Below are 26,062 nucleotides of genomic sequence, written 5' to 3' on the forward strand. Positions count from 1 at the left end.
GCCTGTTGTATAATTTGCTGGAGCAAGATGATACTTGAATGGAGAAAGACTTTTGGCACAGAATAGAATTAGGGGGAGGAGTAAAAGATAACGGAGGTCGGGCAAACTTGAAACTTCAGATGCTTGACCACCAACAGCAGAGAACATTCAATAACATCATTGTCCAACTGCAGTGCTGTGCAGACTGAGGCTCATCTTTAAAATTGTTGGTTTCAGCTAGTGGAAGAAAAAAGACTAGAAATAGGAAGCTGCCATCTGAGATTGCTTATAAGAATGTATCCTGGAAGTCTTGTATGGTTTTTATTAACTGCATAGTAAATGGCTATTGTACATTGCTAATGTCACTGGTATACTTCAATTTATAAGAGTTCCATTCTTATTTAGTGTAATGGGAAGCAGAATAATGGACCCATTTCTGAACAGCAGTTCTATTTAGAGTCTAATTATTTTGCCTGTTTTTTACATTGAAGGCTTGGAAGTTGTAACGGTTATGTTTTAAATTAATGGGCTCAATTGCCCTTTAGTATGAATAGGAAACCAGCAATGTAAGCCGTGTTGCTGTAATGATTGCTGTGGCCTCTTTCCTGTGCCTGGAGTTGGTGTAGAATCGCTGTTACTAACCATTCTCTTTGTTTCTCATATATTGGCTAATTCAAAAGTGAAACCTGTTTGGGAGAAAAAAAAATCAAACAAGGTGCAGTATTAAAAATGAAAATTAACAGGACAATTTAATATGCACGCAGCAAACAGTATTAAAATACCAGCTGCACATAAAATGATGTGCACTCTTAATTACTCTTGTAAATGTTTTATAACAAAAAGTAATAAATACCTTTTGCAAACGTGATCATTTTATGATAAAGAATAAATGAAGGAAAACTATTTTTAATGAGCACAATGTGCGGATTCCCTTACAGCAAAGTTACCGAGCATGCAGTAAATTGTGTTTCATTGGGTTGTTCTATCCGAGGTCCTGTACTTATGAGGAGAGCTTGAGTAAATAAGAGATTGCTATCTCAGTGTTGCTCTGTAGATCCATTCTATTTTCTGTACCATTTTTACTTTTGGAGGTTTTAACAAGGCATTGGTTGTTAAGTGCTAGTGTCAATCAACCATGCGTTGGTCAAACAGAAGGATTAATGATCGTCGTGTGGATGTATTGAAAAATAATGAGCTTCAGAGTTGGTCAGCCTGGTTTAAGGCATTTTACTGTGGTGATCTTAACTGTTTTTCACAAACCTGGAATAGGTGAAGGAATTAGCATTATGGTTTTTATTATTGTAACTTGTTTTATGTTTGTGTCGGCTAACTGAGACAACCTCAGAAATCAAACGTGGGCACAGTGATAATGGTCAAATTCAGCACTGGGCAATTTAAAACACCCAAAGGGCATAAAATGCTGCCCATAAATGTATGAAGCATTATTTCACTGTTATACTGAAGGGACAATAACTTGCGGAGATTAAATAGTTAGACGTATAGACAAAGTGCTGTAGTAACTCAGCAGGTCAGGCAGCATCTCTGGTGAAAAAGTTTATTTTTCGCTCAAAGATGCTGCCTGACCTGCTGAGTTACGCCAGCACTTTGTGTCTATCTTTGGTATACACCAGTATCTGCAGTTGTCTGGCATACATGATTATCTTTTGGCTGATGTCATGCCTAATGCTTTGAGAGGGGGTAATCATTAATGGTGCTCGGTGTTTTTATTGACTTTTCTAATCTTTTCCATGGAAGCATAGTGGCTCCAGTATTAATAGTTGAGGCTACTGATAGTGAAAATTTGGGCACTGTACTTTGGCACGGTGGCAGATTCCAGACTCTTTGTTTCCCAAGGAAGGTCAAGTGTGTTGATGGGTTTAATGAAATATGGCTCGTATGGCCTGGGTACATTTGAACACTGCTCCTGTGAAAGTATCTTGCATCATCATGTTCAGAGTTATATCTTTTATGGGTTAATCTAATCTGATGCCTGCATGTATCACGTGCCCTGCTGATTAGATTATCACATGAAATCACTGGGTCAGTCTTGCCAAATCATTTTTGCAAATTTTGTAACAGTGAAAATCTGATATTGAAAATAAAATCATTCTTTGCTATAGAGAAGTTGTGACAAATAACTACTGGCCAAGTTTCCTCAAAAGCAGTCAATGGTTTCATTTAATCTCCCCTTTCCAGAATGCCAATCCTTGCACCATTTCATTCCACTGTCTAATTGTTTGAGACAAGTGGTATATTTTGGTCTCATTCGTTATTCTCGCTATTGGTTACAGTTTATGCAAATAAATGCTTCCATAAAGGGCCTGTCCCACTTAGGCTATTTTTAGGTGACTGCCGGAGACTGTCATAGTCGTAGCAGGTCGCCGATAAACCGGCGACTGGACCCCCCCGTTCGACATAATTTGAAATGGAATCATTACTTTAACAACAAAAAAAGAGAAGTCAGCACCAGCGACAACCTGCGTTAACCTGGCGACAACGACGACAGCACATACATCAGGAGAAGTCAAGCTACGCTCGTTGACGTCAAACCCACTGTCACTGACTGTCTCCGAAAAGTTTCCAGCATGTTGCAAATCCATAGGCGACCAGAAAGACGCTAAGACTCTGGGCGACTGAGGAGACTACTCACGACCATACAGGCGACACCCCGGCGACCTTGTGGCGACAGCCTGGTCGCCCGTAGTCGCCTAAAAAATAGTGGTTTCCGCGTGGTTGAGGCTTCATCTAGGTTGCTGCTATTTTTTCATCATGATTAAACCCGGCCACGTCGAAAAATAGGTTACTGTTTTAAAGATATTTTGCTGTGATAAAATGATTAAGGATATTCTTTGCCTTTTATGTTAAACACTCCCAAGGTGACTCAAAATTATTACCCTGCATGTTTTGGAATTCCATTTTTCCCAATTGGATTGTTGGTAATGTTCACCAACATGGAAGGAAGTGTACTGCATCCCTAACAGTTTACTCACTTGGCCTGTCTAGTGTCATCCTCACATTCTGTAGCAGAGTCTGCAGATCTTGCATTGGGCTCTTCAGCCTCCTCAAAACTATTGAACTAGGGTTGAAATAAGTCATCGTCGATCCTAAGGAACTGTCTAAGACAGAGGAGGTTTCAAATAATTTGGGGCTGTTTATTTCCTTTGAGAGCATGAAAAGAAAGTGAAATTGGAAGTCCCATCATATTTGTGACTAGGCAGTTGGATGCCGAGCTCTGATTATAACTTAGAAATATATTCCCAATATCTTTTTCTCTTCAGTTTTATTGAGTTTCTTTCTGTAGTTAGTACTTTCAGGCACTTTGCTTGTGGTGGGTGGAAGTTGACAAGAGTAGGGAGAGTACTGTTCGCACCAATTGCTGGCATCCATTGATGGCTCGTGCCTTCTGAGGTCAGCTGTTACATTAGCCTCTACTCTGTTCCAGCAAAGTGCTTCAATCCAACCTTGGAACCCTACTACAACAGCAAAGGATTGCTTCTGCTATTTGCATCGGCCAGCCTTTCACATTTTGCTATATGGAATTATGGTCAGTTTTCTGTCGTAGGCAGTGTTTCCAAAGAAGTTACACATCCAAATCGCAACTTGCTGATTTCCTTGTAATTGTTAGGGAGATATTGTTTTTCATTGCATTGTTTTTTGGCTAGTTTTTTTTAACCCCGATCCAGCGTGAAGTAAGAGTGCATAGCTCCACGGTGAAATCCGAACTGAAATAAATGTTGATTACATTTATCTATGGGGTGGGAGCGTGGCAGCTAAGGCCCATCTCCAAGCGTTGCTCTTTGAAACTGAAAGCAAGCACAGTAGAAATCTGAATTTTCAAATGCCCTCATCTTTAATTTTGGGTGTGACTTGCTGTTCATATGAAGGAGGGGTCCATTATCTACAGATTGCAATTCAGTGTTTAACATTGAATCATGACTGTAACTGCCATAAAAATAATATCTAGTGCTCTTGGGTCTTTGGACGGCAGTGTTGTTTCAATTGAGCTGATGATTCATTGACACATTGCAACCACACCTGAAGTTATACGTGTTGACTACAATAGAGATGGGAGAGGATAAAGTTCAAGAATCGAACCTTATTGGGTGCGCTGATCTGACCTACTGTTGTTTGCATTCTTATCCAAGAGAATTAACTTCCTCTTTTATTTAGTCAGGATGGATACATCATAAAACTGTGCAAGCAATTTGACTTGTTTAGTGTTGTGGTTCTTTAGTATTTTGCAGTGGTAGTCCAGCTCAACCATAGGAGTGGTCATATTGCTTGGATGATTCATCGGGTCACTTGAATTGGCACTATTTCTCTCCCACATCGAAAAGACGTGTGGGTTTGTAGGTTAATCACCCTCAGTAAATTGCCCCTAGTCTATGGGAAAATGGATAAGGTAGAACGGTTGATAAAGGATCAGTGGACTTAGTGGGCCGATCCATGCTGTATCACTACATAATACTGTCCAAAGACCCAAGAGCATGAGTTATCTCTTTTATAATTGTGATTATTATAAATGGTTTATTTAGTTATTCCCTGATTTTAGTAATTCCTTTTTTTGAAATGTCATCTGTTTGTGTTTGATGTGGGCCTTCTGCTTTTTCCAGTCGCTTCAGCTTATGGTCACTGTCTTTAACACGTGGAGCGCATATTGAAGTTGCATTGTATTCTCATTTTGGATGGTGCCAGCTCTATAAACTCACTTGCAGGGTCAGAACATCAACAGTAGAGGTGCACAAAAGGGTGCAGGAATTTGGGGGTTCAGCTGTTTTGATGCAGCAACCTGCTTTTTAGATGGCTTTCAGCATTCCCAGATTACGTTGAATCTCGCCGTGGACAGCAACCCTAATAGGATCAGAGTTGTGGACCACTTGTCATTGAACAACCCTACTTTTCTCACACCTATCTGTTTGAAAGAGTAGCTGGTTCTTGAGTGAATGTCGTATAACAAACAATTAAGCTTCCGGGAAATTCAAAGACACTATTATTAGAAGAAGGGTTTCGGCCCGAAACGTCGCCTATGTTCTTCGCTCCATAGATGCTGAGTTTCTCCAGCAATTTTGTGTACCCACTATTATTAATGTCAGATTTATGCAACCTGAACATTAACATAAATGTGTAAATAATCTGTTTCATTATCCAACTGAAGACTTTGTTCCCCACAGAATATTTGAGCAAAGAGTGTGCAGAAGGATACAGCAGAGGTTCTTGCAGTTTGTGGAGTCCAATGATGAATACAAGTCTGTAGGAATTGGGCTATAATTTACCTTGACCTATGATTATACAGGTTCAGTATTTGTATAACATGTTACCCTTTGTCCTCTGATTCTGATAGCATAGTTGTTGCTAGGTGTAGAGGTGCTGTATGCTGTTTCTAATTGCCAATCCCTGAAGCCTATTGCTTGATTTGCAGTGCTGTACCTTGTAACTTCTTATCATATTGTTCTTGTGTTGTGAAATTACTGATCAGCATATCCGTCTTCTACCGATGACTTGATGAACTGATAAGATCATGTGATAGGAGCAGAATTAGGTCATCAAGTCTACCCCGCCATTCAATCATAGCTGATCTATCTTTCCCTCCTAACTCCATTCTCATGCCTTCTCCCCATAACTCCTGATACGTACTAATCAAGAATCTATTTATGCCTGCCTCAAAAATATTGATGAACAAGGAGAGCTGGATTTAATACACTGGAATTTAGAGAGTGCCATGATTTAGTGTTAATCAGTGCATCACTTATTACCAGTGGATCTTTTCCTCGATGCTGCTGTATTAATCTGTATTCATTGGATGGCATTGGGTCAGATTTATCACAATGCCTGATCTTGTTCCAAGCAAAGCAGCCCCGATCGCCTATCATGTCCTCCAGAGATGCTGCCTGACAGCTGAGTTACACCAGCACTTTATGCAAGATTTCACCATCTGCACTTCCTTGTGCCTCTAAATATGTCCTCTGCTGGCCAGGGTTGCAGTATTACTGAGGAGGAAAGACATTGCAGGCCCCTTTTGAAGTGACAACTTGTGCACTGACTTTGTTGAATTTCTTATCTGTCAACTGGGCGTGTTTAATCTATTAATAAAAACAGAAGATGCTACAAGTTGGGCAGTGTTTCTGGAAATAAAGTGTGTTCATATTTTGGGAAATGTAAGTCACAGAGACAGTCCTTCCCAGACAATCTGATGACTTCTATTCGAAGAGAACTGCAAAGTCTTTGCTGTCCGAAATGCCATGGAGATCACTATAAATAGTACATGTGTAATGACTCGGCTTCTCTAGCAGAAGGTACCTGGACTGGTTTGCTGAGATTTACTTGGAGACCCAGGAATTGATTAACTACAGACATAAGATATTTTTTGATCAGCAGTCCACTATAACTTGGGTGGGAGGGGGGTGGTGTCAATACAGCTGTACAAATATCAGAGGGCTGAAATCCTACTGAAAACCCAGCAGCACTTAAAAGATGGTGTAGAAAAAACATAGATGTGTTAACAACATAGAGGCACAACAACTGTTGATAGCCATGACATGTACATGATCTTCAATGTTGTTAATGTTATCTTTGCCTCGGATGTGCAAAGCCATCCTTACTAAGAGCCACAACTGTTCCGGGTTTATCAAGGACAAGGCATTTGAGTATCTCTTGAATCCCTACTCTGCCTTCGATTGTAAACCATGTAGTCACCCCAGACCAAATGGCTAAACCAGGGCTCTCACTTAACATTTTTTCCCTGTTGCCAGCCGGGCAACCATGACAGTTTTTTAGGTTGCCCAATGACAGTTTAGGTGGTCATTTTAGACGGTTTGCATGACGCGTGCGATAATGTGCTCGGACGAAATGTGTCGTTACCAGTCAGAATTATGCTCAATGAAGCATTCACATATTATGTTCAAGAAAGAACTGCAGATGCTGGAAAATCGAAGGTAGACAAAAGTGCTGGAGAAACTCAGCGGGTGCGGCAGCATCTATAGAGCGAATGAAATAGGCGACGTTTCGGACGGAACCCATCAGTCTGAAGAAGGGTTTCGGCCCGAAACGGCCGATTTCCTTCGCTCCAGAGATGCTGTCGCTTCCGCTGAGTTTCTCCAGCACTTTTGTCTACATTCACATATTATTTCTGCTTCAAATAACTCACAAACTAACCATATTCACCAATCAAGACATGATATATACCTCAATGACATGCAGCAAAATTATAATACAATATCTCTACTCTTTTTACGCATTGCAATTGATGCAATTTCTATTAGTTCTTTCCACTTCCAAACTGTCTGCAATCTGTGTGGAATGGATGGATTGAGGAAGGTGAATTAGTACGTGTTGGTTGGAGTAGGTAAAATTGTGAGGGGAGAGCATGGGGGAGGTCAGTACGGGATGGGGGGGATCAGTACAGGATTACTGGGTGGATCAGTACAGGATGAATGGGAGTAGACAGAAATGCTGGAGAAATTCAGTGGGTGAGGCAGCATCTATGGAGGGAAGGAAATGGGCAATGTTTTGGGTCGAGACCCTTCTTCAGACTGTTCCCCCATTCTTCGTGAATGGGGGGGATCAGTACAGGATGGATGGGGGGGGTCAGCGCAGATGAATGGGGGTACAGTACAGGATGAATGGGGGGGGGGGTCAAGACAGTGTGGATCGGAGGGTCTGTGCAGGATGAATGAGGGGATCAGTACGGGATGAATGAGGGGATCAGTACAGGATGAATGAGGGGATCAGTACAGGATGAATGGGAAAATCAGTACAGGATGAATGGGTGGTTCAGTACAGGATGAATGAGGGGATCAGTAAAAGGTCTCCGGATAGGGGGGCTGGAGGGGACGTACGAGAGAGAGAGAGGGGAGGGGAAGGGGCAGAGGAGGTGGGGAGGAAGGAAGGTCAGCGCTCCTCAGACAACATCGCCCGCTGCCTTGGCCATCCCTGTCCAACACCAAGTGCCGCTGCCAAAGGGAGAGGAGGTTGGGTGCCAACCGCCTCTCCTCCGCCAGCCAGCAGCAAGGTGCGGGGCCGAGCGATGCAGCTCAAAGATCCTATAGCTATATAGATCTTTGGTGCAGCTGCTTCAGACGGCAGAAGGAGGCCTCCCCCTCCCTCCCTCCTCCCGGACTCGGTGTGTGCGGGGGGGGGGGGGGGGGGGGTTGTTTTGAAAGCGTTGTTGGCGGATTTGCAAGCAGCAGCCTCTATCAGGGCGGGCGGGGTACGGGAGGAGGCGGCGGTGGAGTCGCGGCCGCTGCTGCCACTGTGCGGGGCCCGTCATTCGCTCCGACCCTTCATCACCCTGCACCTAGTATTTTTGCCCCGCAATACAGCCATTGCCGACACGAAACGTCACGTTCCATTTCTCCAGAGATACTGCCTGACCCGTGGAGTTACTTCCATTTTTGTGTCTATCGGTATAAACCAGTATCTGCAGTGCCAAGCCGGGCAAAATGACTCTCCTTTTAGGTTGCCTGGCGGCACTTTGGGTGGTCAATGGCACCCGGGCAACCGTTAATTTCGAGCCCTATAAACTCTAATTGTTTTCAACAAAACAGAATTTGGGAGCTGACTGATAATTATGGTTAATTTGTACCAAGTGATTATAATTACATTTATGTTGTGGATCCTTTCCTGAATCAAATTGATAGCCATTTTTTTCCTCTTCCATTTTTAAAGTAATTGCTCAGTTCTGATTTTTGTTTTGGTGTCTTCCCAGCAGCATAAATGTCTTTCTTTGCTGGTGAAGCTGTTCATTAGATGAATTGTTCAATTAATGTCCATCATGCTGCCCATTCCAGTAGTCAAGAAGCAAAGTAAGAATCAATTTGAGAAGTTCAAGACTTCAAGTCAGTATGGGCAACCGAACACAGCATAAGGTATTGTCACTGTGCCAGTCCTTTGAAAACAACACTGACTTAGTACCATTCCTATATTCTTTTTCCACAGCTCTGCAAATTGTTCCTCTCAATTAATCATTGCAGTTTGTCCTAACTTCTTCATATGAATAACAGATTGACACATGTTATTTTTGACTAGTCCTGCATATAAAGAGTTGAACACCTGCCTACATAAATTAATGAACTGATTTTACATGGAGTTCTTTGAAACATTTCTGTGATCTCTGTAAAATATTGTACAAAGACGAAGGCTTTTTGGTTTATTACGCTGTGTTAAAATTAAATTTGTAAGTGGGAACTGATTCCATACACCCACCACCCCATGTATGAAAAAGTTACCACTCGGATCCCTACTAAATCTTGTCCCATTCACCTTAAACCTATGTCCTCTGGTCCCCAATTCACCCACTCTGGGCAAGAGACTTTGTGCATCTACCCGATGTGTTCCTCTTATGGGAACTGGAGCATGCAGTGGAAGCATGTTATTCAGCTCCATGGAATCTGCCATTTAGTTAGTCTGCCTAGACCATATCATTTATGATATAACTTTGATAAACTGGATATCATTTTAATATATTTAGTGCTTGATACTCTATTAACTTACTGGGCAATCAGATTAGGTTGTCATTTTATCTTGTTATGAATCTAACTGGAAGTGGAGGGCCTTTTTTAAAAATAAAAAAAGCACATTATATGCTCCAACCTCAGGCAGAAAATGTTTGTTAGGGGATTTAATTTTTTTTATCCAGACAGATGGAACTTGAGTGATATCTAGCACCTTGACAACCCAAATAAGAAATGGTAGAACACAGTTCAAAAGTCGATGAACCTTCGTCCCGCAGCAGAATTATAAGCTTTGGTATAGTTTAGCCCATTTTAGATGAAGTCGAAGCCAAGATCGATTTGTTGCAGGCACGGAGTGTGTTTTTTAAGTTGTTGTGTATCTCTCAATACATTTATCAACCACCCAACCAACCATGTATAAAATCATGAGAGGAATAAATTGGGTAGATACACAAAGTGTGTTGCCCAAAGTGGGTGAAATGGGGACCAGAGGTTTAAGGTGAAGGGGAAAAGATTTAATAGGAATCTTCGTGGTAACTTGTTCACACAAAGGGTGATGGGTGTATGGAACAAGCTACCAGAGGAGGTAGTTGAGGCTGGGACTATACCAACATTTAAGAAACAATTAGACAGGTACATGGATAGGACAGGTTTTGAGGGATATGGATCAAAAGTGGGCAGGTAGGACTAGTGTGGCTGTGTGGGGACATTGGGCCGAAGGGCCTGTTTTCACACTGTATCACTCTATGAATCTCTGACTCTATAACCAACCTCATAACCGTAGACTGATGCAAGTGCACCCTCAATTCTGGATCACTGTTAACTTGGTTTGACTTAACATTGAGAATGTGACATCTTAACATGTGACATGTTAAACCTAACACGTCAGTTCTCATGTCGCAAAAGTGAGCCTTATTTGGAGAGATGGAAATGAATTTGACTTTCATATGGTATATTGACACTGTTGTGAGAACTGGGTTGATCAGCCAGGGTGAGTCACTTTAACCCTGAGCTTTATATTACATGAGAGAGTACTTTGTTACTTACAGAGCACATTGAGAGCTGTGGATAAATAGTTCATTTATTTCTTACAAAAAAACTGTTAAAAATACATTCTGAAAAATACCTCAAATGCCATGTGGAGTTTGAGCTGTAACTTCATAAACAAAATATTAATGTTGCTGAAGAAGGGTCTCGACCCAAAGCATCATCCATTCCTTCTCCAGTGATGCTGCCTGTCCTGCTGAATTACTCCAGCATGTTGTGTCTACTTTCAGTGGAGCATCTGCTGTTCCTTCCCATATATTTAACTTGCATTGTCAACAGCAGATGTGAACAGAAATCTGTCCTCGCGTATGATATATTTATATGACTTTGTTAGATTAGATTATTTTAAAACCAATAAATGGCCCAAGTGATTCTGAACTAATTTCTTTTTAAAATACTTACGTTTGCATAAAGCCTTTAATCACCTCGGGATGTCTTGAAATGCTCTGGATCCAATGACGTGTGTTTGAGCCCAGTTCCTGGGAAATATATCAGCTGGATTTGCACAGGTCTAAGTAATGATGGCTATGTCACCTCTCATTAGGTGTTGAGGGATAAATGGTAACCATGACGATGCGAAAAATGTTGTCCAACAACAAAGTTGTACGATCCAACTGAGGGGTTAAATGGGCCTTGGTGGCACCTCGGACAGCACAGGACTTCGTAACTGCAATAAACCTGTCAGTTTGTGCTATTGAGGCTTAGAAACAGCAGCCTTCAAGATCAGAAGAAAATGGTAGTAGCTGATTTACAAGTGTGATTTTACAGACACAGCATGGAAATGGGTCCTTCAGCCCACCACATTCGTGCTGACCAGCGATCATCCCGTACTCAATCCTACACACACTAGAGACAAATTTACAACATACCTTACTTAACTTACAAACCTGTACATCTTTAGAGTTTGGGAGGAAATCAGAGCGCTCAGAGAAAACGCACACGATCACAGGGAGAACGTGCAAACTCCATACAGAAAGCACCCGTAGACAGGATCGAGCCGGGGCTCTGGCACTAAGGCAGCAGCTCTACCGCTGCACCAATGTGCCACCTGGAAACTCTATATTGCTTTTGTTCCATTATCATTTGTACACATACTTGAAAACACAAATAATTCTCAAAAGAAGCAGTTACTAACCCATGTGTGTGTGAGCTTTAACTACTCCCTTTAATAGAATTTTCTCTGTTAGACAAAAAACTTAATGTTTGAAATTTGGCATTCATTGCAAATTTGCACTATTTATTTACTTTGGCCTTATTTAGTTTGGAATATTGGTTGATTTTTGAAAAATGGTAAGTCTCATTGTTGTGGAATGGGAAAGATGCAGGGTAATGCCAAGCTGCACATTTAAGTTCATAACCCTGCCAAGCAATGTGTGCACACGGTTCCAGTTGTTATCCTTTCTAAAAAGTGGTGGAAAACTGATTTGGGACGTCCTTTCTAGTTATTTCAGATTTTGGAAGTATTGTTTAAGTCAAGAATAAGACTTCCCCGATTTATTAAGCAGCATAGTCTGATTATACTAAATAAAGATACATCTTATCCCTCAGCCTCTGCTCCTTGACCTATCAGCCTGTATTTGCAACAGGCTTCTGGACAGACCTTAGTTGGTTAGATTTGGTCATAACATTTCCTCCACCCTGACCCTCAACACTGGTGCTCTTCAGGGAAGTTTAGTTTGTAGGTACAGCATGGAAACGGGCCCTTTGGCCCACCAAGTCTACACCAACCATCAATCATGTTCACACTAGTTCATATTATCCAACATTCATTCACACAATACCACTTTAGGCAATGTACAGAGGCTGATTAAACTATAAGCTAGCACGTCTTTGGGATGTGGTAGGAAACTGGAGCACCTGGAGGAAACCACACGGCCATAAGGAAAACGTGTACAATCTATACTGAGCACCTGAGGTCAGGATCGAAACTGGGTCTTTGGTACTGAGAGGCAGCAGCCGTCCAGTTGCACCACTGTGCCACCCAGAAGTGTGTTCATTATCTTGCTCTGTTCCCTGTACACACTGAGTGTGTGGCCAAGTGCAACAGCAACTTGATCTTGTTAAGTTTGCCGATGATGCCTCTGTAGTCAGTTGGATCACCAGCAACAATAATATGAAGCAAAGGAACGAGATTGGGTACCTCGAGTCATGGTGTCAGACCTTTAATATCAGCAAGACAATAGAATTGGTTGTTGACAGAAGGAAGTAGGGTGGGAGGAGGAGGAGGGGGGAGGAAGATTAGTGGCACATTTCTGTTGCAGAACAGGCGTATATTCGTATTCCTAATTGTTGTGTCCATATGTTATTCATTACGGAAAAACTGCTAAGGTAGTTGTTAAACACAAAGACAGACATCTAAACTGAAGTCGTTAAATAATGAAGTTCATTGTGTCCGGTTAACAATGTTGAATTAACACAGGTAGGTTAAAGGATTAAGATTCCTGTAAACCGGTTCCTGTTATATTGCAAGCACATGGCAATTAAATAATATTCTTAATGAAAAATGATTTGGCACAGTATTAGTTATGCCAAAACATGTAATGTGTACTGTTATTTGTTGCTGAGCTATGTTTAAAAACGTGATTAAATTTTTCATGCTGTACATAAACAAGCTGTAGCATTGTGCATTTGTTATTGAAAATATATTCAGCTGCTTTAAGTCAACATCTTGCTTGGTTCTCCAGTTTATTTGTATTACATCTATTTATACCCCTCTTTTCCATCTTTAAGAGCTTGCTTTTTACCTACCCATGGAATTTATTGGGTAAAATCTCCCGAGTGCACTTTAAAAATAAAAGTTCCTTCCTCACCAGGGCCCAACTCAAATAGAATGGTTGCTGTTAAAGGACATAGGTGAATAAGTCGGGCCATCTCCACTAATTCCTACTGTATCTCTTTCAGCAGAAACTCTCTACAGTTTGGCACTGTTTTTACAACAGTTTGGAAATATTGCCATTGACTGCAAAATTTGACTTGAAGCTGTAATAATATCTGGTGTGTAAGATACTGAAGCAGAGTACCTCTGCCTTAAAATTGCAGCTGAAATGTAATGGGGCAATTTTGAGGAAGAAAACTCTTCATCTACCAACACTGCTAATTGAACTCCATTGCCAAAATATTTATTTTAAGAGTCGGTCAGCACAATGTAACAACTACTATAGTTAGAGAGAGAGAGAGAGTGTCACAGAGCCCATCGCTATATTGTCGCTTCCACAGGGCATTCCGGTTAGGATTTGACTGGGCAATTTTGGTCTGTGAGAATGTGACCCAACGACTGTTTGTCGTGCTGGTACCACACAGTGCAGAGAATGTATCCCAGGAACAATGTGGCTGATTGAATCAGCATTAGGAGGGATCACTATTGCATTTTATATATATAGTCACAAGAAAATGAACTGGTCGTTTAAAACCAACGTGTGTAGAAATTTTGTTTGCAGAGGGTGGCCATCTCTAGAAATCTCTATCGTTGAGATTGTGAAGGTTAAACATTAGAAGTATTTAAGTTGGGGTTTGAAGGATTTTTTTTTTAAAGATTGGGGAATTGCACAGAGCTGTTGAGGCCAGTGTTGATTACCCATGAATATATTGCACAGCGGAGCAGAAAGAGGAGGAGACAGATGCTTCCATCATTTGCAATGCTCCCAAGCATTCTCCTTGCACTTATCCTTCTCTCCCCCCTACTCTTCCTAAATTGAGAGTATGAATAAAAAGAACTTGAACTAAAAGGCATGAAGAAATTGGATCATGGAAAGTGAGAATGTTTACGCAGTTTAGTTTAGTTTAGAGATACAGCGTGGAAACAGGCCCTTCAGCCCGCGCTGACCAGCGATCCACGCACATTAACACTATCCTACACTCACTAGGGACAATTTTTACATTTACCTAGCCAATTTACCAAGCCAATATTTCAAGGATAATCCCAAGCATTTGTGTGTGCCTTCCAGACAAGAGCCCAATGCCAAGGAAGATAAAATATTAGCAGCACCGTGGCGCAGCGGTAGAGTTGCTAACTTACAGCACCAGAGACCCGGGTTCGATCTTGATTACGAGTGCTGTTTGTGCGTTCTCCCTGTGAACGCGTGGGTTTTCTCCGGGTGCTTCGGCTTCCTCCCACACTCTAAAGACATACTGGTTTGTAGGTTAATTGACTTTGGTAAAATTAAAAATTGTCCCTAGTGTGTAGGATAGTGCTAGTGTCTGGGGATCGCTGATTGGTACCATCCCAGTTGGCCAAAGGGCATGTTTCTGCGCTGTATCTCTAAACTAAACTAAATAAGAGCTTTTTTCATTTTAGATTAACGGCAATATTTTGAAACATAATTATATATATATATAAACAATTAATTCATTGTAATTGTTTTACATGTGATCAACCCCGGCTGGGTCGCCTGGGTGAGGTTGTCTGATGTTGTGAGACCCGAAACACCCGATGATCCCAGGTCACATCACTGAGGATGTATCACAGCGCATCTAGAAGATGTATCCTTCACACACGCAATAGCACAATTATAAACATGTGAACAGGCTTCCTAAATTGATGTCCCATTAACTTTATAGAATTGCCTCTTTAAAAACCTGATGCCAGTACCTGGGAGGCATTGATGCTGGTTGTTGTCTGACAAACACAAGTCACTGCTTGCATTTAGGTTGGGGTGTACTCTGGAAAGCATTTGCAAAACACTTGAACTAATTCTTGAAAAACATCCTTCGAATGGGCGTCCACTCCAACTTGTGTCTGGAGGTTAGGTTCTGTCATGAAAAGCATCAAGTTTTTGTCCATTACTCCATCCGACAGGCAGCCAAGCCTCTACAAAGGTGGGGCGGACCCACGTACCACTGGTCACATTCAGGTTGCATGCTGGGAATGGATCTCCTGTTAATTTGCAGAGCCTCAGTTTGTAACCGATTACTGTTTATTGATTCCAGAGAGCGCACGGTACCAGTGTTTTGTGCAACACTAAATTTTTCTCCGAAATTGGTCTTCAGACCACTTAAATGTCTTCTTTTCATTCCTCAAGAGAACTACTTCTGATTTGATTTTAAGCTTGAGTGATCATGCACTTCAGTTGTGCAGTGTGTGAGGTGCTGCTGGGACAAATATCTTGCTGCTTTTTATTTTGATATTCTGGTGTATGTCTGCATGACCTAATGACCCCCCCCCCCCCCCCATAAACTCCTGCCCTGCCACTGCCAAAATAACTACTGCTGATCGCAACATTTTCCATATTGATCTTGTTTGGCCATTGGCGAAAGCTAACTGCTTAAAACTGAATGCAGTGGTTATGAGTTTCAAACTACCATGCCCATGTGAAGTTGTTCTCCTGCCACTTCTCGTGCCTGCCGCTGCTAACGTTACACCAGTGGCCAGATTACAGATGATATATAGATTCTAAATCTCGAGATTAGGGAAGCGTTTCTACTGCAAATAGAGATTATGAAGGCAATATAAGGCACATTAAATAACCAGTTATTGATGTAGTATAAAGGAACAATGTGGATGAAACAGAGAGTATGACTGCACCAGTGTGCATCTGATCTGATATAGAACAAGCATTTAGTCTGTGCATTTAATAACACTGCGTAAAAGGAAACATTAAAACACCAGCAGATGGTTTCTGCCAGTCCATTGGAATTCACGATCAGTGAGCACCACAGAAAAGACACAGTCTTATCTCATCTTGCAGTGTTGGTATTGTAGTTTGTATACATGCAGGTGCATGTGCACTATTGCAGACAGTTATTCATGTGTCTACCAAAATAGATGGTTCCTTTATTGCTGTATAGAGAGATACAAGAGATGGTTTAAATGGCTCTTTGGCATCTGCAGTAATGTTATTAATCAGTCTGCTGTAATAGTGCTTATAGCATTTAAAATCACGGAATAGAAATGTATCACTTTACCCACAGATTTTACTTTTGATTTAAAAGAAAATCAGGGAAGCTGGAAATCTTGACATTAAAACAAATCCATGTGTTGGCCTGTAATGAGGATAATTGGAAATGTTATTGCCCAGACTAAATCCACTGACAAGCTGCACCTATAAATTCTAAGGTAGGCAAAAATGCTGGAGAAACTCAGTGGGTGAGGCAGCATCTATGGAGCAAAGGAATAGGTGACATTTTGGGTTGAGACCCTTCTTTAGACTGGGGGTGGCGGGGGGGGGGGGGGGGGGGGGTCGGGGGAAGAAGGAAGGAAGAGGCGGAGTAGGCTGTGGAAGAGCTGAGACATGGAGGGGAAGGAGGGAGAAAGCAAGGACTACCTGAAATTGGAGAAGTCAATGTTCACACCACTGAGGTGTAAACTATCCAAGCGAAATATGGGGTACTGCATAGATGCTGCCTCACCCGCTATGTTTCTCCAGCATTTGTGTCTACTAATTGGAGGAGCAGCACCTCACATTTCACTTGGGTAGTTACATCCCAGCAGTATGAACATTGACCTCCAATTTCAGGCAGTCCTTGCTTTCTCCCTCCCTCCCTCCCAACTCTCCCACAGCTTACTGTCTCCACCTCTTCCTTTCTTTTTCCCGCCCCCCTTCCCACCCCCAAATCAGTCTGAAGAATGATCTCGTCCGGAGAAGTCGCCTATTCCTTTGCCTCATAGATGCTGCCTCACCCGCTGAGTTTCTCCAGCATTTTTGTCTACCTTCGATTTTTCCAGCATCTGCAGTTCTTTCTTAATTAAGCCCATAAATTTTAATAGGGGTTTACTTTTGTTTTTTTAATTGTTCACATTTTCTTCAATATAGTGATACATACGTGGGTCTTGATGCATTTCTAAATGTGAAAGCTGCAACTTTTGAAAAGTGGCCAAAATTCCCTTAATGCTTCCCTATTTACTGTTGGGAAAGTAGAGTAAAAGGATTGTCAAATATAGAGTTCTGCACTTGAATCTGATCTTACTTTCAAGGCGTGCGTGTGTGTTTGTATACAGATACACAAGTGTATAATAAATGTAGAGAATCTTGGAACTATTCAGCAAATCAGGAAGAAATGTGCCAAGTCAAGTGATTGTGAGATGTTCAATCTGGCTTGGGTCATCTCTGGCTTTTTTGCCAAGTTGAAAATTATTATTATTTTTCTGTACTTGTGCCGTTACTGCCTCCTTGTAATCGCAAGGTAAAGGCTGTAAAGAGGAATGTAAGTTTAGAGGGTGAATGATGGGATTACTTTGAAAAGAGTTTGACAAGGACATAGTGAAATGCCATCAATAACTGGGAATCTCTGCTCTGAGACCTGGATGCCAGCAGTTTTGGGTTTAAGCGCACCAATTAAGTGGATGATGGATTCTTCTGGGTCTAGAATGAAACACCATAAATCAAAAAGTTTGATTTAAATAAATGGTCTTTTTGCATTCTTAAAAATAGTCCATAGATATTTTATTCTGTGTAGATTTGTAGTTTTGAAAATTACTTTTATTTTTCTATACATTGTTAAGCTGACTGGGGGATAAGTAAAAGGCATAGTTAAGAAATAATGGGTAGCTTGTATTCCAGTTTCTCTACCTGTGCTATTAAGAAAACTAGTTTTAAATCCTGCAGAAATATTTCTGCTTATAGCAATTTGTCATTAAACCTCTTGACCTGCGTTTCCTCTTCAACGTGCCTCGTCTAGAATTTAACGCTGTGTGCAATGTGAAGAAAGCATGGGGCCTCACCAATTATCTGGCGTCTGTTTCCATTGTGTGAGTGAATTGTTTGTGGGGTGGTTACCACTATGTAACTCTGTAGGACTGCTTGTGCCCATCTGGTTCTGGTTTTCTCTCACTGCAGTAGGGCTGAGTCTCATTTCCTCGCACTCACAAGGCACTACAAGAAATGATCTTGTTATGCCTTAACATAATTGAAAATTACATGTTGTGCAGACTAGCAGCACTTAAATGCAGACACATAAAACATTATGTGGTTCAGGTAAAGGCGCAGAGAAAAATAAGTTGCATTGGTAATAAACTTAAACCCCCAAAAAAGAGCAGATCAGCAGGTTTGCAACTTGCACAATGTTAATTGGATGTTTAATTCTTTTGTAAGCCCTTTTCTGCAGTCTTTTGTTTGTTTTACTCTACAACCAATTTAACTGAAATACAAAATTGTAAATCAGATATGTTTCAAGTTAAGGATATATCTTCCCTCGGTTTCCTCTGCGCAAATCCATTTGATAAGTAACTTGGCTAGAAAATCTTGTATTCAATAGTTAGATTGACCCAGCTACATAGTTTAAAAAAAATGTTGCAACAAAGAAACCTTTTGTGCGTTACTCTTTGACAGCTACAGTATAACTTGGACGAATGTTCCTGAAATTAAAGCCTCTCACCAGCATTTATCTCAGTAAAGGCCCTGTCCCACTTTCCCGAGTTACTCACAAATTCTCCCGAGTTTTCCCCTTGATTCGAACTCGGAGATACCAGCCGTAGGTACTTGGGGCTTTTTTGTTTTACTCATGGACATTTTTCAACATGCTGAAAAAACGTCCCAACTTACCTGATGCCCCAAGTACCTACGGTTGGCATTACGAGCTGCTACGAAATATCTACGGACTCGCTACGGACATTCTCCGAGTTTAAACCAACGGGAAAACTCGGGAGAATTTGTGAATAACTCGGGAAAGTGGGACAGGCTTAAATGGTTTGTAGCCCACTGAGATGTCCTGCTTTCTTTTATTTGTTAAATACATTGAAACTTTACTCTTATACTTAAGTCTTATGACTTAAATGCTGGATTTTAACATTGATTAATTTATCTGGATTCTTTACATTTTTAACTTCTGATTTATGCTTCCCTGCGTGTGCTCAAGTTTAGATGGGTGGAATCAGAATGGTTGGATAAAGTGCCTATTTATTGACGAACCACATCTTTGGGTGAGGTGGGGCTATTGGGGGTGGATGATATAGCATAACTGAAAAGCTGACAGAGTGTACCCAGTCTCCCTGGTGGAATCACTCTGAAGAAGAGTCCTGACCTGAAACATCACCAATCCATGTTCTCCAGAGATCTGCTGAGTTACTCCAGCATTTTGTGTCCCTGGTGGATAATTTGTGGAATGGCTTGGGCAGCTAAGGAGGCAGGACATAGCAAGGCACAAAAGGCAAGAAGTAATCCAGAAATTAACAAAGGTAAAAGTTAGAAAACCTTTCATCAGCATGTTGGAAAGCAACTACATCTAGAATGACGATAGACACAAAAAGCTGGAGTAACTCAGTTCCTTCTTACACACACACACACACACAAAATGACTTCATCTTGACGAATCTGTGCCATTATTCTCAATAATAGTGTTCTGGGATGTCACACAGTTCTGGGTTGGGACACCTTCAGAGTCCGAGGAAGGACCCCAACTTAACATCACCTGTCCATGTTATTCAGAGATGCTGCCTGACCTGCTGAGTTACTCCAGCACGTTGTCTTTTTTTGTAAACCAGCATCTGCAATTCCTTGTTTCTGACATTCCAGATTGTATCTCTGCCTTATTTCTTGTTCCTTCACTATCAGGAGGATTTGAAACGGGTCTGAAAATTGGGAACAAGAATGTGGGGATAAAATGAGCAAAGACACTGAAACTTCATTTTGCAGCCAAAGGGGGGCCCAAAGTCTGTAGTTGTTTTGGTGTTGGCTGCTTCAAAATGAAATACATGACTACCAACTCATTCAGCTTCCTATCCCAGATTCACTTGCTTGATACTGTTCATAGTTTTATTGACAATGACCCCAGGCTTATAGTGTGGGGTCTGAAACTGGAGCTGAACCACCTTGATTTTTGCTCTCTTTTAGTTGCTTTTTGATACATAGATTAGTTTAGTTTAGAGATACAGCATGATAACGGACCCTTCGACCCACTGACTGCACGCTGACCATCGATCACCCGTTCACACTAGTTCTATGTTATCTCACTTTTGCATGCATGTCTTGCACACTTGGGGGCAACTTTCTGAGGCCAATGAACCTATAAACTTGCTTGTCTTTGGGATGTGGGAGGAAACTGAAACACCCAGAGGAAGCCCACAGGAGACGGGGGAGTAATAAAGTTAAACTCCCAAAAAAGAGCAGGTCAGCAGATTTGAGAGCAGGGAGAACGTGCAAACTCCACACAGACACGCCCGAGATCAGGATCGAACCTGGGTCTTTGACGGCGCTGTGAGACAACGGTTCTACCAGCTGTGCCATTGTCTTTTCATTTGTATGATTTGGATTTTAAATCAATGGGTTGGGGTCAGAATTGTAGTTGTTGTGTGTGAACCTCTCAAGTTATCAAAAATAGGATCCAAAGCACAGCTATCTACTAATTGGCAAGGTGACGGGACCAAAACTATAATCTCACTGGATGAAGACGAGATCTCTGCTTAAGTGTATGCAACCAAGTTTGGAACTTTTTGATTGTAGTGAGATTTTTCCTTGAAGTTAAAAAATAATGAATGAAGAAGATGACATCACGGCCTTGGAAACTGAGTATCGCAGTGGATAATCTGAAATTGAGTATTGCTGGTATTATGAGGAATAGTATTGCATTCAAATTTTAGTTCTGGACAATGCTCTGTGATGTAAAGGCCAGGAATATTTCATTAACTTAAACTTATTTTAAAAGAGAATTCCATTGAAGCGTTAATAGGAAAATTTGGATACAAAGTAGAAACCCTGATCAAGTTCAGAGTACTTAAAGCAAAAATGTAATGAGAGATGATGGGCATAGTCATATTTAAAATGCATCCAAATTGGTTAAATACTGAACACACTATACAAGGTTTGTTTCTGTATGCTCAAGAGGCAATTCTAATGCAGATCTAATAGCTTGACTCAGTTGGTCATTTCCAACTCTGAAGTTGAGTAAAATCCCACGAGTTCCTAACCTGACTGATGCTTCAGCTTGGCATTTAGTTTTAGGGAAGTGAGATCGGAACTAAGGAGAAATTGAATGATCTTGATCAATTTCAGAAATTGATTAAGTCCATGTTTATGTGCTCTTTGTTGGAGTTGATAAGTTTGGAAGCCAGTCTTGTGGTAAAATTATTACTTGGGAATCATCCATGGGATCCTTATCATAGTTTCTCTTGAACCAACCCTTGGACTCAATGTTAGTGGGAGAAACTAGTTATTTGAATTCCTTTCAATAAAGGAGGAGGCCATTCAGCCCAACAAGTGTAAGCCAACTTGGAGTAATCCCACTCCAACACTTGTTTCCAAGCAGCCTGTTCCCTCACATGGCACAGTGGCATCGCCATAGAGTTGCTGCCTTAATGTGCTGGAGACCTGGGTTCAAACCTGATTATGGATGCTGTTTGTATGTTCTCCTTGTGACTGTGTGAGTTTTCGGTGTGTGCTCTGGTTTCCTCCCATATCCCAAGTGCAGGTTTGTAATTTTCTTGGCTTCTGTAAATTGTCCCCAGTGTGTAGGATAGAACTATTGTGTGGCTGATCGCTGGTTGTTGTGGACTCCATGTGCCAAAGGTCCTGTTTCTCCACTGTATCTCTAATCTAAACTCTCTTCTGATTGACCTACCACCAAGCTTCACCGAGAGAAAATCTGAGCACCAGGAGGAAACAAGCGGCAGTCACAAGAGAAATGTGCAAACTCCACACTGACAGCACCAGAGGTTGGGATTGAACCAGAGTCACTGGAGCTGTGAGGCAGCACCATTGTATATTAAATAATGCCATTGAATGTTCAACAGGCAGTGAAGAAACCTAATGGCATGTTGGCCTTCATAAAGGGAGAAGCAAATAGGTCCTTCTGCAGTTGTATAGGGCCTTGGTGAGACCACACCTGGAGTATTGTGTGCAGTTTTGGTCTCATAATTTGAGGAAGGACATTCTTGCTATTGAGGGAGTGCAATGTAGTTTCGTGAGGTTAATTCCCGGGATGACGGGACTGTCATATACCGAAAGAATGGAGCGACTGAGCTTGTATTCACTGGAATTTAGAAGGATGAGAGGGGATCTTATAGAGACATAAAATTATTAAGGGATTGGACACGCTAGATGCAGTAAACATGTTCCCAATGTAGTGGGAGTCCAGAACCAGGGGCCGCCGTATATCTGAGATGAGGAAAAACATGTTCACACAGAGTTGTGAATTTGTGAAATTATCTGCCTCAGAAGGCAGTGGAACCTGATTCACTGGATGCATTCAAAAGAGAGTTAGGAAGAGCTCCTAGGGCTAGCGGAATCGAGATGGGGAGAAGGCAGGAACGGGGTACTGATTGTGGATGATCAGCCATGATCACATTGAATGGCGGTGCTGGCTCGAAGGGTCGACTGGCCCACTTCTGCACCTATTGTCTATGTATCTAGGTTGTGTAAGAGACATAAGGCAAATAATATTTCTTGTAATACTCATTAAGAATAAATGAAAATGAATCAACATAGTATTTACATTGCAGATATTGTCCTTGAGGTCCATGTTATCTTTTCGTAGTTCCCTCTGCTAACATTTCTATTGTTTCCTCTCTACCTTTCTCTTAAATCCATCTGTATTGTGCCTCAAATTCGCCTTGAAGCAGCAAGCTTAGAAATGGAAACCCCAACAAAGCATATTATATTATTGGGGAGGACAAAGCAACTCGGATTACCCATTATTAGAGGCTAACTTCTTTATCGATGGGCTTGCTTGTTCTTCTCCATGACGCTCCTTATCTCAAAAGCACTCCACTAAAATGTCCACCATTCTTGAATATATTGACTGTATCAAAGTAAAAAGACACATAATTTTGTATCGGAAATCTTTGCAACTTAAAAAAAAGAAAACTGATTCTGATTCGACTTCCTCTTTAACTATATCAACTGAGATTGTAAAAGACCACACAATCAATTGCTGGAATTCTATGTGAGTATGCACTTGTGTGAGCATTCATAAATAGCAAACTTTCAAGGATTGAAACTCAATTGCAACTGTTCAAAATTGAAACAGTTTTGCAGTAGTGACAAGGCTATTTTTGATACTGTTCTGTTATTTGTTGTTATCGGGCCACTCAGCAACAATATGACATTTTTCTTATCAACATGTTAAGTTCAAGAGTACCTTTTGGTGACTAAGATCACAGCTCAGAGGTGGTGAATAATTTATAAAGAAAGAATGACCCAATATGTGTATTTAAAAAAAAGTTGTGAAATGGAATGCGTACTCCTTATAATCAATTTGTCGCAATTGAGAGAATGAGTTGAAATTTGGTTAATAAAATATTGGTGAAACTCGGCACCTTATCATTATTTGCATTAAAATTGATAGCATTCGGCTTGCCTGAACATACGCACTAGGATCACAAGTAGATTGTTGTCCATGCAGCCCTGCTTCTCCACAGTAAGTTGTTGCCTGCCTCTGCAGATGGAATCCACACGGGAACAGATTTTAATGTGACCTTCACTGTTTTACTCGCTCTTGGTGTAAAAAGTGTTGGCCATTGACCAAGGTGCCCCTGTTTTTTATTTAGGTCCATGCAGTCATAATCACTGCTGATCAACCTAATTTTAAAGCTCAGTTTATAAGCCTGGTTGTTTTCACCATTCCATTGATATCATCCCATTGATTTTCAATTTATTTCAAGTTTTAAAAAAAATTGGCTACCTTTAACGTTTACCGCAATGAAAACTTTTGTAGCAGTCTTTAATTTACTCTCTGTGAAAATTAATAATTACCTGTAGTTTAGTTTGGTTTAGAGATACAACGCGGAAACAGGCCGTTCGTCATACCGAGTCCTCACCGATCACTAATCCCCTGCACATTAATACTATCCTATACTAGGGACAATTTTTACATTTATACCAAGCCAATTAACCTACAAACCTGTACGTCTTTGGAGTGTGCGAGGAATCCGAAGAACTTGGAGAAAACCCACGAGGTCACAGGGAGAACGTACTAACTTCGTACAAACAGCACTCGTAACTGGGATTGGACCCGGGTCTCCAGTGCTGCAAGCGCTGTAAGGCAGCAACTCTACCGCTGTGCCACTGTCTGTACTTTGTTTGCTGTCTTTGGCTGCTTGACTTGCTTTGTCTTCACTCTTCCTGGATGGCGGAGGTTCCTGATTCAATTTAAAATTGGAATAAAGGAAATTGAGTCTTTGTGGGACAGTTTCATTCTAGATCTGTGGTGAGCCACTTCCCTGATAGCCACAATGTCTGAGAAATATATTTCTGCTGCTCAATGCTGTTTAAACAATGCGCTTATGTTTCTTCCACAAAAATATTCCTAGAACACTTGCAATTGGCTGCTTAGATATAGAGATGACAATTAAATCATTGCTCCTTGACAGGGCATGATATTTGAAGATCAAAGCGTAATGGGGTGTGGCCACAAGCGAATTCCTTCAAATCTCAAGCAGCAATGCGAAGATTTAGAAAATAAAGATTTGGTGTCAATTGATACCTGTAATTGTAGGCCAGTGGACAGTTTAGCTTGAAATTGAATTATTAGAATATTCTGTCACTGTATGAGTTTCTAAAGGGCAAGATGTCAGTATCTTCATTATCTACAAACATTGCCGCCTGTTATTTTTACTTTTTTTTACATGAATAATTTCTGAGTTGGAATATTGACATATCTTAATCAGCTGATATTAATCTGTTGGTATGTGGCACCCCCGTCTGTCCGAGTATTGATGATAAAAGTTGTGGTGGAGTTCAATTCTGTATTTTTAAGTAGCAGCACGTCGAACTGTTAGATGCAATTAGCCAGAACTTCAACGTCTTCAGCCATCTATTAATTTAAGAGTTTATCAAATTTTCTATCCATTCAAACCACCTGCAGAGTTCCATGATATTTATTTTTGCTTGTTATCTCCCATCCTGTTCTTAACAAAATCTTATTTTTTGTTTGAAAATAAGCATATTTTGGTTATGTCATCAATTTATAGAGTTGCTGATGCAGTTGAATTGATGGTGGATTGGGAATGAGAGAAATTATTTAACTCTGGTTTGAAACAATGGGAAGATTGAAAGGCAGAACATGGTGACAATTTGAAAGTAAACATACAGTCACAATCTAGCTCAGTTTTGATGTTGCACTCTGTGAATATACTTTGAAAATGTTTAATTTAAAAATATGCCAACGGTAAAACAATTGTACAGATCGATGTTAAGGACATTATTCTCCGTCACATCAAATGGTTTGTTTATGACAGGTCATCATTATATTTTTTTCATTTTATGTCTATGTTCATTTGTATTTATAGATTTTTGTTTTATTTTATTTTAATCATTTCCCTTTGTTCTGTTTCCCATCTCCAGTACCTGCAGATGAAATGGCCATTGATTGATGTACAGGCAGGGAGCCTACAGGGTAGACAAGGACTCAAGGATGCTAGGTCCCCATCTCCAGCACACATTGTTGTAAGTAGTGGCCAGATACATTTTCTTTGCTTCAGTGGGATCATTTGGAACTTGATGTTTGTTTAACAAAATAGCACTTAACAAAAATTAAAGTGATGTTGAATGAGCCATGTGAAGTGGGCCTATTACTGTTGAAGTGTACCTTGGGATCAGTGATGCATTCATGGCCTGAGTTTTCCGGCCCGCATTCACCCTCATTATACTGTGTAAATGACTGTAACTTTGGAGGATTAATATCTTAAATTGGGAAATCCGGAGATGCCGTCAGTGATGTTT

At 40.9% G+C, this 26,062-nt stretch overlaps 1 protein-coding gene across 25 annotated transcripts in view; it reads left to right on the top strand.

Annotated features, from left to right (window-relative positions):
• The window catches only part of tcf7l2 (transcription factor 7 like 2), a 168,807-nt gene that overhangs the window by 41,150 nt on the left and 101,595 nt on the right, over positions 1-26,062 (top strand). For all 25 annotated transcript variants that reach the window (XM_055646851.1, XM_055646854.1, XM_055646858.1 and 22 more), the window contains exon 4: positions 25,685-25,786. In XM_055646851.1, coding sequence (XP_055502826.1) covers positions 25,685-25,786 — 102 coding nt within the window. The remainder of the gene's footprint in view (positions 1-25,684; positions 25,787-26,062) is intronic.

This window comes from Leucoraja erinacea, chromosome 15 (assembly GCF_028641065.1).
Source record: "Leucoraja erinacea ecotype New England chromosome 15, Leri_hhj_1, whole genome shotgun sequence".
Taxonomy (NCBI): Eukaryota; Metazoa; Chordata; class Chondrichthyes; order Rajiformes; family Rajidae; genus Leucoraja; species Leucoraja erinaceus.